Source organism: Sinocyclocheilus grahami, unplaced genomic scaffold (assembly GCF_001515645.1).
Source record: "Sinocyclocheilus grahami isolate Dianchi unplaced genomic scaffold, SAMN03320097.WGS_v1.1 scaffold440.1, whole genome shotgun sequence".
Classification (NCBI taxonomy): domain Eukaryota; kingdom Metazoa; phylum Chordata; class Actinopteri; order Cypriniformes; family Cyprinidae; genus Sinocyclocheilus; species Sinocyclocheilus grahami.
Window position 1 is genome coordinate 510048 of NW_015505619.1, and position 17712 is coordinate 527759.

General features: G+C 38.3%; 2 protein-coding genes across 3 annotated transcripts in view; both read right to left on the reverse strand.

Moving 5' to 3' along the window:
- The window catches only part of LOC107552016 (beta-TrCP-like), a 13124-nt gene extending 3049 nt beyond the window's left edge, over positions 1-10075 (reverse strand). Inside the window, exons 1-6 of the mRNA XM_016233826.1 lie at positions 9959-10075; positions 7729-7788; positions 6036-6303; positions 1579-1720; positions 1173-1422; positions 411-529 (exon numbers count right to left, since the gene is read on the reverse strand). Coding sequence (XP_016089312.1) covers positions 411-529; positions 1173-1422; positions 1579-1720; positions 6036-6303; positions 7729-7788; positions 9959-9997 — 878 coding nt within the window. The 5' untranslated portion in view covers positions 9998-10075. The remainder of the gene's footprint in view (positions 1-410; positions 530-1172; positions 1423-1578; positions 1721-6035; positions 6304-7728; positions 7789-9958) is intronic.
- A 1121-nt stretch (positions 10076-11196) lies between these two features.
- Positions 11197-16944, reverse strand: LOC107552075 (eukaryotic peptide chain release factor subunit 1). 2 transcript variants are annotated; one of them, XM_016233893.1, is made up of 11 exons: positions 16774-16944; positions 16317-16422; positions 14757-14932; positions 14371-14510; positions 14125-14263; positions 13849-14039; positions 13635-13764; positions 13339-13509; positions 13169-13233; positions 12123-12270; positions 11197-12039 (listed from the first exon to the last, which is right to left on the reverse strand). In XM_016233893.1, exons 2-11 carry the CDS (start codon positions 16400-16402, stop codon positions 11957-11959), a joined length of 1329 nt encoding a protein of 442 aa, XP_016089379.1. In that variant the 5' UTR covers positions 16403-16422; positions 16774-16944; the 3' UTR covers positions 11197-11956. The 2 variants fall into 2 exon arrangements, with proteins under 2 accessions (XP_016089379.1, XP_016089378.1); XM_016233892.1 differs by having other exon boundaries at positions 16317-16425.
- Between the last annotated feature and the right edge of the window lie 768 nt (positions 16945-17712).

The following is a 17712-nucleotide window of genomic DNA, read 5'->3' on the forward strand; positions in this document are numbered from 1 at the left end:
TTTATTTAACTTCTTTTGGACTGATGCATGAAACACCCGCTGAGTGCCATTAAACAGCTTGAAAGATCAAAGACAATTTTTAATATAACTCCAAATGGATTCGTCTGAAAGAAGAAAGTCATTTACACCTAGGATGCCTTGAGGGCGAGTAATTTGTGGGCTAATTTTACTTTTTGGGTGAACTAACCCTTTAACAAAAGGTTATAAAAGACATTTCAGGTGTACTCTAGACAAATTCTAAAATGCATTCAGGTGACATTTTTAAATAAATCCGTTAAACAGACCTCTACGTTTTACTGGTAAAAATGTACTCAAGTATCCTGGGGTGAAATGTCACGTGTATTTTTGACATTTCTTGAGATTCACTCAACTACTATTAAACAAACTTGAATGATTGCTTATTCACACACCTGATGGTGTTGTCTGAGGAGCCGCTGACCACGAGTCTATCTCTGTACTGCAGGCAGGCAATTCCTCGCTTGTGACCGTTTAGTGTCCGAACAAACTCACAGGTGCTTGTACTCCACACCTGTAAAACACAGTACATCACACAACAGGATTAAACATTAAATACTTTAAAACTGTTCCAAATCACTGCCATCTATCCTTAGAATAATCCATAGGCATATTTAATAAATACCAGTACATTTAAACTCAAGTGTGTGCATGAGAAAACACCTCCAGACATCTACACACACCAGCCCTCACTGCCCGGCCTCATTATTTGGGGAATGTTTTGATAGGGTGGGGGCTGCAGAATGACTTGGCACCCCTCCCAGAGTGATGGGTGGGCTGGATCAGGGCTGTCTGTTTCTGGAATCTCAAATGTCCAGAATCGTATTACATTCAGTCCAGCATCTAGAGCGTCACTAGTGCCGAAGAGGACTCTGGGCAAAAGCAAGGACTATAGCGTTTCTGCAGGCTATAGAGAATTAAGAAACTATTACACTGCTGCCCTCTGCTGGGAACTTCTGTGCTTCGGACAGAACAAGCAGACACCTGAACAGCTCCATGACAATATAGCCTAGTCCACTGCAGCTTATTGTCATCAAGAATCAACACACTTAAGACAGGACGAGGCCTGATGCATATGAAATCAGATAAAACACAGAGCATTGATCTGTGGTTTGACTGACAGCTGATAACGGTCATTCAGAGATCAGAGCGCTGACCTTTATGGTCCGATCCCCAGAGGCAGAGACAATGTACTTGTCGTCAAAGTCGACCACATTGACGGCAGCCCTGTGTCCGACGAGGACCCGGCGGAGACTGATGTCCGTAGGAGAGGCCATGTCCCACACGGCGATGGAGCGATCCTTCGAGCAGGTGACCATCAGCCCATTACAGAATCGCAGGTGGAGCACGGCCTCGTTGTGGTGGATCAGTGTGTTCAGAACCTCCCCCGAGTTCACATCCCACACTCTGGGTAAAAAGAGAAGGCAAGTAAAGTCAGACCTGATTTTATCAGTCCCTTATCCATTCCAGCTGAACAGACATGTGGAGTGAGGGGGGAGAAAAAAAAACTGGAAAAGATGAACAGAGGACTTATAGAGAGCGAGAGAACGATAGAAATCTGACCTGACAGTGGAATCAGAGGAGCCGGTAACAATGACTCTCTCATCGTATTGCAGACACAGCACAGAGCCTGTGTGTCCCGTCAGAATCTTCAAACACTCCAGAGTCTGTTTATCCCATATCTGAATGCAAACACACATATTACATTTTTACAACTGCAAACACCATGAATTTCACAATGTCAAATATAAAGTTCTGTTAACTAGACTAGACTCCTCATTAAAGGAAAAAATTTAAAAAAAAGTCTAGCTAGGATGCACCAATATTTAGTCAAGAACTATTTGTATTATTATGGCCAATATCAATTACAATTGTCAAGTTTTATCTTATATCTTTAAATAACAAAATATTAAGTTAAATAATCAAATATTCTTTTATCATCACTACTATTTGAAGGTTTTGGGTCCCAAAGATGTTTTAATATTTTTGAAATAAGATCTTTAAATTTACAGTATAAACCGCAGTATTGTGCAATAACTTTATGTTAGTCTATTAAAAAAAAAATTTGAATTTATTCCTGCGATGGCATTTTCAGCAGCCATTATTTCAGTCTTAAGCGTCACATGATCCTGATTTGCTGCTCAAGAAACATTTTTTTATCTTCAATGTTAAAAAAAGAGCTTAATATTTTAGATTTTTTAAAATATTTTTTTTTCATTTTAGCTGACATCATCAAACCACCTTTTTTGCTTTTTTTTAAATTTTTTTTAAACCCCTCTTGCATTCTCCAATCTCCATGTTTTTCATTAATGTCTACTGTGTACTATCCAGTCCCTTCCTGATGCATACATTTGAGTTTTTTTATTTTTATTTTAATGTCCTATTTCACTAAAATGAAATCACTCTCAATTTGTCTTCCAGCTCAGGGTCTGGACCATATAGCGGAGAATTGACTTTTTAATATGGTTAAAAAGTCAATTAACTTTTTAAAAAAAGTTAAATTTATTCATTTAAAATAGAAATCCTTGTAATATAAAAATGTCTTTACTGTCACTTTTGACCAATTTAATGCATGCTTGCTGAAAAGTATTAATTTCTTCCCCCTTACTGATCCCAATAATTAAATATATTTGCCATTTAAATTTTTCACAACTACAGGCGTCATAAATTTAAAGGAGTCATAAACTGCCTTTTTTATTTTGTAGTGTTCTCTGAGGTCCACTTATAATGTTAAAGATTTTTACATAAAAAAACATCATACTTTAGAAGTAATAGGCACTTTTCTATCCTGTTTTGACCACCCTCATCTGAACGCTCCGTTTGAATAGATGTGGCAGATTGTAGACTCTGAAATAAACGCCCACTGCTATTATTGGCTAATAGTTATGCATGTTTGACAACCTACATCCTTCACAGACAGACGCTGCTGTGTTTTAGGTTAAAAGCACATAAATACTCAGTACATGTCAAACTATCTGTAATAACAGACAAAGCAATAGTGACCACATAACAAAAACGATATCAGATCCAATATAGTCAGCACACTATTGTCTTTTAGTTTCAGGTTCTCAAAATCCTGTCGAATTGCGCCTTGTTTGATAAATTGAAGTGAACCAAGTTCTTACTGACAGTCTGGCACTTCATTAAAAATAAAAGTTAATCAAATAAAGTTTATCGTTTGGTTTTTGCATAGACCTGCGTGTTCGTATCTCTCATAAACACTACATGTGTGAATTGGTGGGTGGGGCTAAACAGGCAGTGAAGCAGACATTGATCATCTTCTGCGGAGGTAGTGTTTAGCCACACCATTAGGTCAAAAATTGGCACATTCCACAAACTCTCATTTTAAGAGTACTTCATGAGCATTTTGCCTTTTCATTTGAGTAAAACTAGTGTCATATACACAGAAACTTAAAGGTATTAACAGCAACCCGTCAAAATAAAAGTTTGGTTTAACTTGAAGACACTGCGCCAGAAATATTACTATTATTCAGTAGAATGTACGTAATACTACTACTACTACTACTGTTGGAAAAATTAATACAACTATTTTTTAAGGAATAGTCACACAATATTTCTTGCATGTTTTAATTTGGTAACAATAAAAAATAAAACATTTCATAGGGCCCTAAATATGTACTTTTTGTTAAACTTAATAAATTGATGCTAAATTGTATACGTTTCATGATTTTAATTAATTAATTAGACATGCTTTTTGATTAATACAATTTAACCATTAAAAAGGAGTCCAGAAATTTAAACGGAATTTGGAAAAAAAAAAATTAAATAAAACAGAATTTGGGAAAAAATAAAACGGATTTCATAGGGCCCTATAAGAATAAAATACACTGATGAACTGTGATTCAAGTTTGGTTTCAACTTTAGAGATAAAACAGGCCAAGACATACATGGTCTCTTTAATCTTAAAGGGATAGTTCACCCAAAAATGAAAATGTTATTTTTATCTGCTTACCCCCAGGGCATCCAAGATGTAGGTGACTTTGTTTCTTCAGTAGAACACAAACAAAGATTTTTTAACTTAAACCGTTGCAGTCTGTCAGTCATATAATGGAAGTGAATGGGAATCATGGCTTGATGAGAGTAAAAAAAAAACATACACAAAACCAAATTAAACCCTGCGGCTCGTGACGATACATTGATGTGTAAAGACAAGAAATGATCGGTCTGTGCAAGAAACTGAACAGTATTTATCTTGTTTTTTTTACCTCTGATTCACCACAATGTCCGAACTGTCCTGAGCACGCTCGCGTCTCCTTCAGCTGGCGCGTGACGTGACTTCTTGCTTTACGGTGGATCGCAGACTTATAAGTGCATTAGCGCCACCTATCTCTCAAATGGACCATTGACACTATCTACAATCTCAATTAGGCGTGCCAATGGTCCATTTGAGAGATAGGTGGCGCTAATGCACTTATAAGTCTGCGATCCACCGTAAAGCAAGAAGTCACGTCACGCGCCAGCTGAAGGAGACGCGAGCGTGCTCAGGACAGTTCGGACATTGTGGTGAATCAGAGGTAAAAAAAAACAAGATAAATACTGTTCAGTTTCTTGCACAGACCGATCATTTCTTGTCTTTACACATCAATGTATCGTCACGAGCCGCAGGGTTTAATTTGGTTTTGTGTATGTTTTTTTTTTACTCTCAAAGCCGTGATTCTATTCACTTACATTATAAGACTGACAGACTGCAACGGTTAAAAATCTTCGTTTGTGTTCTACTGAAGAAACAAAGTCACCTACATCTTGGATGCCCTGGGGGTATGCAGATAAACATCAAATTTTCATTTTTGGGTGAACTATCCCTTTAAGATTAAAGAGACCATGTATGTCTTGGCCTGTTTTATCTCTAAAGTTGAAACCAAACTTGAATCACAGTTCATCAGTGTATTTTATTCTTATAGGGCCCTATGAAATCCGTTTTATTAGAATTTGGGAAAAAATAAAACGGATTTCATAGGGCCCTATAAGAATAAAATACACTGATGAACTGTGATTCAAGTTTGGTTTCAACTTTAGAGATAAAACAGGCCAAGACATACATGGTCTCTTTAATCTTAAAGGGATAGTTCACCCAAAAATGAAAATGTTATTTTTATCTGCTTACCCCCAGGGCATCCAAGATGTAGGTGACTTTGTTTCTTCAGTAGAACACAAACAAAGATTTTTTAACTTAAACCGTTGCAGTCTGTCAGTCATATAATGGAAGTGAATGGGAATCATGGCTTGATGAGAGTAAAAAAAAAACATACACAAAACCAAATTAAACCCTGCGGCTCGTGACGATACATTGATGTGTAAAGACAAGAAATGATCGGTCTGTGCAAGAAACTGAACAGTATTTATCTTGTTTTTTTTACCTCTGATTCACCACAATGTCCGAACTGTCCTGAGCACGCTCGCGTCTCCTTCAGCTGGCGCGTGACGTGACTTCTTGCTTTACGGTGGATCGCAGACTTATAAGTGCATTAGCGCCACCTATCTCTCAAATGGACCATTGACACTATCTACAATCTCAATTAGGCGTGCCAATGGTCCATTTGAGAGATAGGTGGCGGTAATGGACTTAAGTCTGCGATCTGCCGTAAAGCAAGTAGTAGTCATGTCACGCACCGGCTGAAGACGACGCGAACGTGCTCAGGACAGTTCGGACATTGCGGTGAATCAGAGGTAAAAAATACTATATAAATACTGTTCAGTTTCTTGCACAGACAGATAGTTTCTTGTCTTTACACATCAATGTATCGTCACTAGCCGCAGGGTTTAATTTGGTTTTGTTTGGGTGTTTTATTTTTACTCTCAAAAGCCATGATTCCCCATTCACTTCCATTATATGACTGACAGACTGCAACGGTTTGAGTTAAAAATCTTCGTTTGTGTTCTACTGAAGAAACAAAGTCACGTACATCTTGGATGCCCTGGGGGTAAGCAGATAAACAACACATTTTCATTTTTGGGTGAACTATCCTTTTAAGGCTATATTTTAAGAGTAATGGACACACCCTCCATCAGAAATGGCATTTTCAGAATAAGGACTCTGTGTGTGTTACCTGGCAGTGCTGTAATGAAGTCCCTTTGGAGCATGGGTTTGAGGTAGGAGTTTATGTGGCCGTGTTGGTAATGGCACATGCGTGAGATCAGGTGTTCCACAAACTCCACCTGGTCTGCCTCAGACCACTGATCAAAGAGCTGGATGCACACGTCCTTCTCCTTCTCGTAATTTCCCTCTGACGGCCGCTTCCTAGAGCCTGTCAAAGGTCCATTACTCACCTGAGGACAGATGAAAGTAGGCTGGGAGAATTGTAAAAGGAAAAATAAATAAATATATTAGATGAGACAAAAGAAAATATGTATTGGAAAGGATTGGGCAAATGGAAAATTTGAAACATGGTAACATACTATCATAATATTTTAAGGCAGATGTGTTAACTCGGCAAAGAACAGTGCTGCAGGTGCTCTTCTATTAAAAGAGCCACATACAGTTCCTGGATTCACATGCAATAATAGGAGTTTCTACAAGAAATTATCATGCTATTAATCCCAAACAACTCATCACTTGATGTTCTGTACATACAGTCATACTAGAGCACTTAAGTGACACTTCAAACATTTAAGAAAATTGGCACAAACAAACATCAAGCAAAAACTGTGTTTCTTTGTAGAAAGAGTTAGAAAAAAAAATTATATTTTCTGGAAGTCAAAAATTAGAAACATGATCTAATGTGTGGTTACTCTGCTAAAACATCTGTATGAGATTTAGGGGAACTGATCTCATAAATTCATTAGAATACATTTGGTTTTGTTAAAAATAAATCCAAAAATGTCTCAAATGTGAAGTTAGCCCTGAGAAATCTAGCATCATATGTCTGCAGATCATCCCACTTGGATTCATACGAAATTCAAGTATTTTGAAGTGTCTTACATCATTGTTAAAAGTTTTGGGGTCAGTAAGATTTTCTTTTGAAGAAATTAATACTTTCACTCAGGAGGACATATTCAATTGATCAAGATGACACCAAGTACACTTATAATGTTCCAAAAGAGTTCTGAACTAAATGAATGTACTTTTCTTTTTTTTTTAATCCTTAAAAAAGCTATCATGGTCGGTTTCCACAAAAACATTAAGCAGCGCCACTATTTTCAACATTGATAATAACAAGAAATGCTTCTTGTGCAGCAAAGCAGCATATTAGAATGATTTCTGAAGGATCGTGTGACACTGAAGACTGGAGTAATATATTGTTATATTAAATTGCACATATTGTATGAAGTTTTATTAAATTGTAATAATTTCACATCAATACCACTTTACTGTATTTTCGATCAAATAAATGTAGCCATGCTGAGCACAAGAGACTTCAAAAACATTACAAATCTCACCAACACCAAACTTTTGAACAGTAGTGTAAGTGTCCAGATAATTTTGGGGCCAATGTAATTATCCAGGACATCTCAAAAATGCAAGAGGAAACCTAAAAACAGAAAAAAATAAAAGCCTGCGGAAATGGACACTGAGGTTTTCCAGACGCAGATCAGGCCATGCCCTACAACAAACCCCTAAGTCAACAGTACTTCAATATAGAAAATCCTGCATAGTTCAGGGAGAGGCTACTCAATAGATCCCTATTGTTCTATCCGTTTATTATTTTTTCAGACTTTGACACACTTTACTTAGGTACGGCTCGTCCACCTCACCTTAATTAATGTGATCTTTGGGGAGCGGTCTGCAGTCTGCGAGTCCATGACAGAGAAGTTCTGCAGAAGAAATCACAATTCATTATTTTTTTTAGCAATCAATAGCAATGTCTGCTTTAAATCAAACTAAAACAAAAAATTAGAATAGAATATCAGAACTACTCCTATACATGAATCAGAACTACTCGTATACATAACCCACCCTTTCATCATCTGCTCGCATGCGTTCATAATCAAATTGCACGGTTTGTTGGAAAGCAGATGAAAGGACTGAGCACCAGCCTACGATCTGTGTGTGCTGAATAATTGGACAGATTCTCCATCAGCATGCAGCAAAGATGTGGGATCGGGCAGGGCGTGTGGGCATTTAGCCAAGGCCACCAAAAGGATATGCTTACATCCCAAATACAGCCACGATAGAGATGATACCATCCATATCGTTGCTCTTAAGATCCACGACTCGGCACCTGCTTTAATCCATAATCACTGAATATCAGCCAAACTCTTTAGAAACTTAGGCTCTCTGGACTAAATAAAGCAGTATGTTATTGAAGCTAGACACTGACACCAGTGTTATTTTAGAAGCACTGAGATAGTATTAGACTATTAATATCATTTTTTTTTTATTTTGTTAAAATTGTAGTAATTTTGTTGAGTTTTTATTATTAAAGTTTTAATCATTTAAGTTTTAACAGTAGTTATTTTAGTACTTGAAGTTAAACTAAATGAAAATGGGAAATGCTACCTTGACAATCTAAGTTTTTCCTCCAAATAACAAATGTTTTCTATGGTTTTAGTTAATAATAATAACCCAGTCTGACTCATGATGACAAAGTCTGGGATTCATTTCAAAACATCCTTCTAGGTCAGCAGAGCAGGAAGTGTAGATGTATTATGAGTCTATGCAGTCTACACACAAATTCACACGGCTTGTTATCTTCAAGCAGAAGCCATTTATCGGTCTTCCTCAAACTTCACAATACAAGTGGACAAACTCAAGTACATTCACTCCTACCCTTTTCACAGTATCCATGGCAACAAGAAGCAAATCTACTCTGCAAAACTGATTCTATAATGTTATTGTATTGACTAGGAGAGATATTGATTCAGACACAGCCTTATTAAGAGCACATTTAAACAAGTCAAACTTTTATTTTGAAAGATACCATAAAAACGTTTTAAATTAAGAATATAAAGAATGCATTTAAAATTAAGAGACTAACGTTACATATTCAAATCTCGTCAAAAATAAATTAATAACAAACGCTGCATGTTTTAGTAAACGATTTGAGGAACTCTGATTTTTATTTTTTTTTGTAAGTGTTTCATAAAATTTCGGTTTAGAAAATTGTGAAACACAAAAATAGTGCGTTTAATAAGAAAGTAACTTATCGTAATTAGTTCGAGTAGGCTATTGGTTTGATGTGGTTAGCCACTTAGCCGCTTGCTGCTTTCACGTCAACAATTAACGTTTGTATTTCACTAAGAAAAGCGTGGGCTCACTAAAACACAAATGTTCACTCATCCAAACACGATTGTTGAATTAGTTAACGACATTTGTATATTCGCTCACCGTTCGGCTCAAAAACCTCATTTGAAATTGACAGCAGGAGCGGTTACTTCCTATTACGCAGCTTTAAAGTCCAGTTAAAATGTGTCGTGAGAAGTAAATGTTGCGTTATTGTGAATGAGAAGTGATTGTTTTAATCACTTTAAAATATAGTTAAGCGTTCTTAGACTGTATATGAACCACAACTCGTCTGTGGGACCAAATTATAGGCAGGATTGAGTGGCGCAGAGGCGCCGCAGTGGAGCTCAAGGCACCGGCTGAAGTCGATGAGACTCGGACTCACCACGATGCCGCGGCAGCTTCCCTTCCTTCTCCTCCGCGACTAGCTCAGTAAATATCCTGAGTCCTCACCGAGAACAACTGTTCGCCTTGTCTACTAACGTCTCAGCTGTTGTTTCAAGGGAAAGACACAGGCGAGAGACGTGAAAACGACCAAGTGAGCCAGCGATACATAGCAGGGCCCTCCTTGTCAGCCGAGCCAGCCATTTCTCTCTCCTCACCCCTCCTTCCTTCCTCCCTCTACTCAGCCGATCCCTACCCACTCCACAAGCTAGTTATATTCAACCAGGCTACTCTTATAACCGCTAATAGGGATTTCTAAACTCTAAAGTCTTGCGAACATACTGGAAAACGTTTTTCAAAGCACACCCGAGTACTCACCATCAGCTCTAAGGGTTTGTCCTCCATCTCCGGCTCCATGTTTGTTCCCCGAAACTCGCAGTGAAGATGGAAGCCCCGCCCTGCGACACAATCACGTCACGAAAGGAGGCGGAGAAAGCAGCCTTGTGTCTAAATCCCCCATTGGCTGGCAAATAAAAAAACGTGCGCCAAATGGGCGATGTCCGCGTTGTGATTGGATCATTTCTGCTGCTAAGGTACAAAGCGGATACAGACACAGTACGTCATAATCGAAGGGGGATGTATTCTGTAACAACATTCGTGGTTGGTCGACGAATGACAAAAAGGGTTTTGTCCGTTTTGTAAAATGAATGGCGATTGGCTGTCGTCTGGTGCTAGGGTAAAGAATGGGGCTATCCCCTATGATTCACATATTAAGAATATTTCTAATTGTTTGCTGGTGACATCCTAGCCTGCAGCCAAATATTATTATTATAAGTAGGTCTAAACAATTTATTAAACGAATACAATTCTGAAGCTATCAGAATAATGTTTACCTTTGCTTTCCAGTTAAATTGCTTATAATTGACTTTCTCATAGTAAGCGAAATAATCTCGTCAAATTTCGAACCCATAAAACGAAGTATATCAAATAAAATAAACATACTCGCAAAATAAACAAGCTATAAGTGCAATTTGCAAACAATGAAAACGTTTAATGTCTGTGTCCAGATGTAACAAATGATTTATACAAAATAATGATGGATCAAAAAAAAAGAAAGAAAATATACAACATAATTGTTAAAATATTGTGAGCCCGTATTTTGGATAATTTTTTTTTTCGCTTTCCTTTTACATGATCAGATTGTGTGTTTGTTTTAGTAGGCGTCAAAACACCAACCATGCCACAATTGTTAAAGGTCCAAAATATTGATTTGCAGCTTGTCTTTCTAAAAGCAGTATGTTGTTAAAATATGACTGGACAACATGGAAAGAACGTAAGAGGCTTGTAATCTGTGGCGGGTCACAGACTCCGAGATGTGACTTTTTAAAAGGGAATTAAACAGCCAAACTGACATATACTCACTCACACATCACAGTTGACACCGTAACCCCCCCAGCCCATAATCGGTCCGAAAGGACATTCCCATGCATACAGCCGTCCAATACCAAAGAGTGCTGAAGGCTCGAGCTAAGATTTTATGTTCGGAAACAGCAGGAGGCTGACGTTAGGGTCCAGATGCTGGTACACTGTGCTGTCGTATCTCACAAACTGCAAAATTCAGGCACTCATATATAGTTTATTTTGAGAAGTAGCATCTCCTGGGGGCTGAAGGAAAACAAGTGAGGGCAATGTACTGTGAAAGACGGTTCTCGGTCTTCAAGAAGGGATGAGTCCAGTTACTATATGGTCCATTTGAGAGCAAGAAACGCCTCAATGTGGGCACAATGCGATGGGAGGAGCAGGGTGTACCACTGGCTCAGAGTTCATCACCACCACCACCACACTGGTTTACAGCAGAAACAAGGCAACAAATCAAGTCTGGGCTAACCAGGAAATTAAAACGGAGGCCTGGCAATGGGCTTGAGGTGGCTAGAGGGAAGCAGTACAGCTCTAATCATTTGCTACTGCTTTCTTCATACACTGAATAAGAGAAAATATAATACATTTGAATAAAATACAACAGCAGCAGATGCCATTATAAAAGGAGAGGCAAAAGGAAGAAAAGGAGTGAGATTAGAAGGGAAGAAAAAGTAGATCTGAAAGCCTAGAGTGTTTTCGTGAAGAGCTGAGGCAGGACAGGCAGACGGGCCATGGCCATGCTGTTGCGATGACCCGGTAATTAGTGGAGAAGAGAAAACTCAGTCTCTTCCAGTCCAGAGATAGAGTCGCTGTATTCTAAAGCCAGGGACCATCCACCATCTTCTCAAATTCTTATTCTCCCTCCTGCTGATTCGATCTCCTTCACTCCCCTGCCATTTGCGGGGTAGGTGAAGGGGGAAAATCTTATATTTTGAATTTTGTGTCAGTCCCGACTACCTAGTAGTCATCTAAATCAAAAAACTCATCATCATCTCCCTGGTAATCCATGCCTTGGAAGTCCACCCGGTACCGCAAGATTCCTGAAGAAAAAGAAAAAAAGATATTGATTTATGATAATAACTTTCCATTTCCCTACAAAACGCAATCCATAGAGAGCACTTACCACCAATGCCTCCAAAGCCTTTCACAAACTGTGAACCCTCCTGGCTTTTGTCTGTAACGATTTCCAGTGTGGCCCCAAACTTCTTGTAGTTATTGGCAAACCACTCAAGCAGCGGCATGCTCTCAATCAGCTCATGCTCCTGACCCGTCTAAAATAAGAACATATGGTACTGTTAACATTATACACCTCCTGCCTGAACCCAACATTTGGCTAAACTGAAAAGCAAACATTACGCAAAAGGTGCAAACAATCATGTATTTGTTCTTTTTTTGAAACAGTTATGAGCAAAATAAAGAAGGAAAGGCTGTTTTTACAAAATAAGAATTTCTGAATGTTCAAGACTCCTAAAAATAAAGGTTATTTATTGGCATCGAACCATCTTCAGCATCCACTGAACCTTTTCGTTACACAAAGTTCTTCATAGTGGAAAAAAGGTTTTTCACAACAACAACAAAAAATACCTTCACAGAGGTTATTTGAAAAACCCCAAATTATCCTTTCTGCAACCTTTATTTTTAACAGTTTAATACTTCACTCTTTTGCTCTAATGAGCTGCATGAACTATACAAGTTTGTGTGAAACCTGAAGATCATGTTCCTCACCATGATTTGAGGATGAAGACCATCTGACCATTTGAGTTTATATAATCAAATGTAACAAATGTGCTTAAACAGGGATCTAAAATAACTCGCTTTAGATCTCTATTCTGTAAGCACATTTGTGACATTTGAATAAGATATTCAATGCAGTCTTAGATTTTAGAACCCCCAATGTACGATCCTGAGAAATCAAAACAGAACTGCAATGAGCTTAGTACTAATGGGCTGATGACAGTTTAAAGATCAAGTGTTTCAACCCACAGGCTGCTGATCTGATTTCAGGCCATGAGAATTGATCATTGGTTGCTTGAGTACTGCACTGAAACTCCACAAGAAAGTCACTCGGGGGAAGGAGTTATAGCTATTGTTGCTTCTACATTACTTTTCAAATTAAATACGATTTGCTGAATCATATAATCTGAATTTGATTGACGTGGTTTCACTTACCTCCTTGTCAGTGAAATGAGACTTGTCCTTCTCCTGTTCCGGTGTCAGATAGAGTGTCTTTTCATCTGATTACAAATTTTTTTTTTTAAATTAAATTAAAATGAGAAAGGAATCTTTTTATATTTTGCAAATATTGTAAAACTGAGTATGAGTTTAGGGTGTGTGTATACCATTTTCTGGTGTAGTATTTTCTCCATGACAGCGTAGGACATAACGCATAGTGTCCAGGTTCTCGTAAACTATAAGAATCTCCACCGCTCCCATCTCTAGCGCTTTGAGTGTGTCTTCAACTCCAAAACAATACTTCCCTGTGTCCTGACTGATCTCATCAAAGTATCGGCCTGAAATCAGAGACAAAGGTCACCACACCAGAAAAAAAAACAAAAAACACCAAAGCCCGGGTTTATGTCACAAAACTTTTTTCTAGCATGTCCATTTTCTTTCATCAAGCCTGCAAATTAACTACCTATTAGTTTCTTTTCTTGGATGAACTTGACATTGGACAGCACTTCCGCTGAAAGCTCAATGGCCTGGTTGAAACCGTTCTCTCCTCCATACGATATATCAACCAGCTTCAGAACCTTCGCTTGTAACCTCTACACGTGCAGAAGAACCAAAGTCAGAAACCAAGCAGACTGATTAATAAAGGTTGTAAATCATTTGATGCCATGAGAACATACCGGATCAAACATGTCTGACTGGCTGAGCTCCGTCTTGAAATCAGCCGATCCGGCAAGAACCAGTCCTGCCACGTTGACCTTGTCATTGGACACGAAGAGTTGCACCGCCGTCTCTGCTACCTTACGCACATAGTTATGTCTCTTCTCCATCCTCAAACGTGCAAATCGAAGAGCGGACTGTCCTCCTCTACCTAGAGTTTAAGGAAACAAGCTTGTAAACACTAAGTTCCATAAAAGAATGAAAATAGCCACAGCAAGCAATTTAAAGATGTTTACCGTGTTTTTTTGGCAGGTCCACGGTAAATTTGTGCAACACCTCCCTTGTGTTGCCTTGTAAAGTCCCAAACAGGGCACCACTACCATCAATCACAATGAAGCCGAACTTGCTGTCGTCTGACAGCAGAGCTGTTAGAGCCTGTGGATACAAAAAAAATTATATTAGGTGTTACAATGTTTTAGTACATTAGATAGATAGATAGATAGATAGATAGATAGATAGATAGATAGATAGATAGATCTTACCTCAGTATGGAACTTGTTGTCACATAAATACAAGGATGTGTTGATTGGTTTAAAAGGCTCAAAATCAATGTTTACTTTCTTCTCTTTGCCTTCCTCGGTCACTATGGTGCCACAATACACCACCAGGCCATTAGGAGGCACTGCAAGATAGACAGAAGATTTATGGGAGGGGGATCAGGAGAGACCACACCTATTGAAAAGATTAAATCAGGTGCAACGCCCAATTGTACTCACACATACACAGCAAATATATATGAACTGCCAGTTTAATGTTTAAACGGCACCATTTCGGAAAAGATAAACATACCAAGTGCAATAAAATTCAATCATCTGAGAAGTTAAATGGCTGTGAAAGATCATAGATGAAGCTAAGCCCACTCATTTACCTTTGTTGTAGAGTTTGAGTCTCTGCTGTACTGAGGTAATGGCTCCCAGCACGGAGAGTCTGTTGACTCTGCTCTTGATGTTCGAAGCCGTGCCGAACTCATCGGCCAACATCTTCGCAACACGCGAGATCTGATCCTTGGGTGGGATGATGAGGGAAATCATACTGGTGCCATTTCTGATAAGGAAACAATATAACAGAAACATAAGAGCAGGCTGAGACGTTCATTAACATACAGTACCATTTCAAAAGTGTAGCGTCAGTAAGATTTTTTTATTTTAAATGTAAAAAAAAAAAAGTATCTTCTGCTCACCAAGCCAGCATTTGCTTAAAATACAGTAAAAAAAAAAAATATTTTCTGAATTTAAAGTGTTTTCAATTTAAATATATTTTAAAGTGTACTATTATTGTAATGGCAAAGCTGAATATTCAGCAGCCATTACCCCAGTCTTCAGTGCCACATGATCCTTCAGAAATCATCCCGATTTCAAATATGCTGGTTTGGTGCTCAAGAAATACTTTTTTTTTTTTTTTTAAACAATGTAATTATTATTATCAATGTTGAAAACAGTTGCGCTGCCTGATATCTTTATGTAAACTGATAATTTAGTTTCAGTAATCTTTGCTGGAAAAAAACAACAACAAAAAAAACAGGATTTATTCTAAATAGAAATTTTTGTAACATTACAAATGTCGATTGAATGCATCCTTGATAAACAACACCTTACGGATACCAAACTTTTCAATGGAATTGTATATACAATGTATCAAATAACTTAACTTTGTCAAAGTGGCAAGCCAATATATGATCAAATCTTAACTGTTTATGGGCATTCTGGTTGAGGGATATCAAATACATCAAGTCAGCATAAAATAGACAGTTCACTCAATTCATTTACATTGTTCCATAACCAAAAAAACTGATGACTGAGGCTGTCATTCTGCTTAACCATTCACTTTCATTGTAAAAAAAAAAAAAAAAAAAAAGAGGGAACAAAAGAAATGACCACAAGTCCCTTACATTTTGCAACACGCTATATACTTCACAAAAGAATAAAAAAAAAACCCAAAGCGGTTTAGATCAACATGGCTGTAAGAAAATGACAGAAAACTAAAACTAACGGCGACTGGTTGTATCACGCCATTTAACACCCAAAAAAGTATTCAGCTACAACAATGTTAAAAGCGTGATATTAAAACGACGTTTAAAAAAAACAACAACTCAAGAGAAACAAAACATGTAGCCTATTTAGCATGGTTTCACCCATTTAACAAAAGTCACCTCCACCAACCCATTTTAAGGCGTCATCCATAAAGTGCTTTACATTTCAAACGCCACCACATTAACCGTTTCCCGTTCTTTATCCTAAAACCAGCATTATTATCGAAATGAAGAGCTGTGCAGTGCGCGGTCTCGTTCTCCGGCCACCATGCTGCTCTCTCCAACAGCTGTTAGCAAGCTGGTTAGCATGTGGTCCCCCCAAAGAACGAAACGAATCGCACATCGGAGGTGCTACTGTTCGTCATTCAACAGCTGTATACAAATCTAGAGGATCCTCACCCTCTAGCCGCCTCAAGGCTTTTGATCAACTTCTTAATCTTCCAGATTTCCACGTTCCTGTCCGCTGCGCTGGGGTCGTCCGCCATCTTCCTCGCGCTGTCTGGACCTGCTGAAAAAGAGAATCCAACTTTAGCTTGCTAGCGCGAAGTGTGTTTGATTAGCAGCTATTTTCAAAGCGGATCGTTCACAGTGGAAATCTGAAAAGACCGACCGGGGATCAGACAGAATTGTTATTTGATTAAAAGAAGGTCTGTTGTGAGTAGAAGAGAAAAGCGCGACTAAAGTTGGACGCGCTAACTGGCTAAAGCAACGCTGCGCGCGGGCCTCTCGCGCCCGAGAACATCCCTGCCACGCGCCGACCGCGCAAAACCACCCTTAAGCTATGCTTTTATTTTTTAACACGTGGTCAGTTTTCTCGAAGCAATTTTATTATCGGACATTATCGCACTGTACTCACAGACTAGAATTATCCGCTCCGCCGCGTCCGTACGGCAGTTACTTTGTGGTCCACAGCTCGCTTGCCGCTGTTTCTCAGTGACGTGATACACTTATCGTTAGCAGCCGGTTTGGTCTTGCTGCGCGTGGTGCTTCGGTGGAGGCTCACGTGGGAGGAAAGGCAGACATTCCATTTAGTATCACTTCCTGAAAACGCCACGCATGGGGGGTATTTGGAGCTCTGTGATTGGAGGACTTTACTGTCAATCAAAAAGGGTGGAACAATGACTTTTTATTATTTATTAAATTTTTTGAACGCTTTATTTAGTAACAACCAGTGTTGGGCAGTAACTAGTTACAGTAATAATATTAAAGGTTACTACAGTAACTAGTATTGTAACTAATTATTACTAAAATTACAGTTACTATTCATAAAACAGCTAGTTACTTAGTTACTTTCGATGCCTTAACCCCTACTGATTTAAAGTCCAACAATCCAATAATTCCTAGATTTATTTTCATAATTTTCATAACTGTCACATGAAGTCACCAGTGCAGCAGGCATGTGGAAAATTAAAAAGCTTACATTCAGTGGATATAAATATTGCAATTACTTTTGCAAGATTTTGTCAGGAGAAAAGATGATCTGAGCATGTAAGTTGTGGCATTATGGAAGTTGTGGTATTACTTTACTCTAGCTTTACATGGCCCACCCACATCCCTCAATCACCACTCAGGGTTTGTAATAACTTCTGACCGCGATTCAATGTGGATTTTGGTCAAATGATGAGGCATACATATATTGTTAGTAACATTTTAGAATAATTTTATGGGGAAGATACGCAACTTATGTGGGGCAGAAAGAAAAATAACTATTAGTGTAACTAATTACTGTTGCCAGAAGTTAATAAGTAACATAATACTATTACTTTTGAAAGGAGTAACTAGTAATGAGTAATAA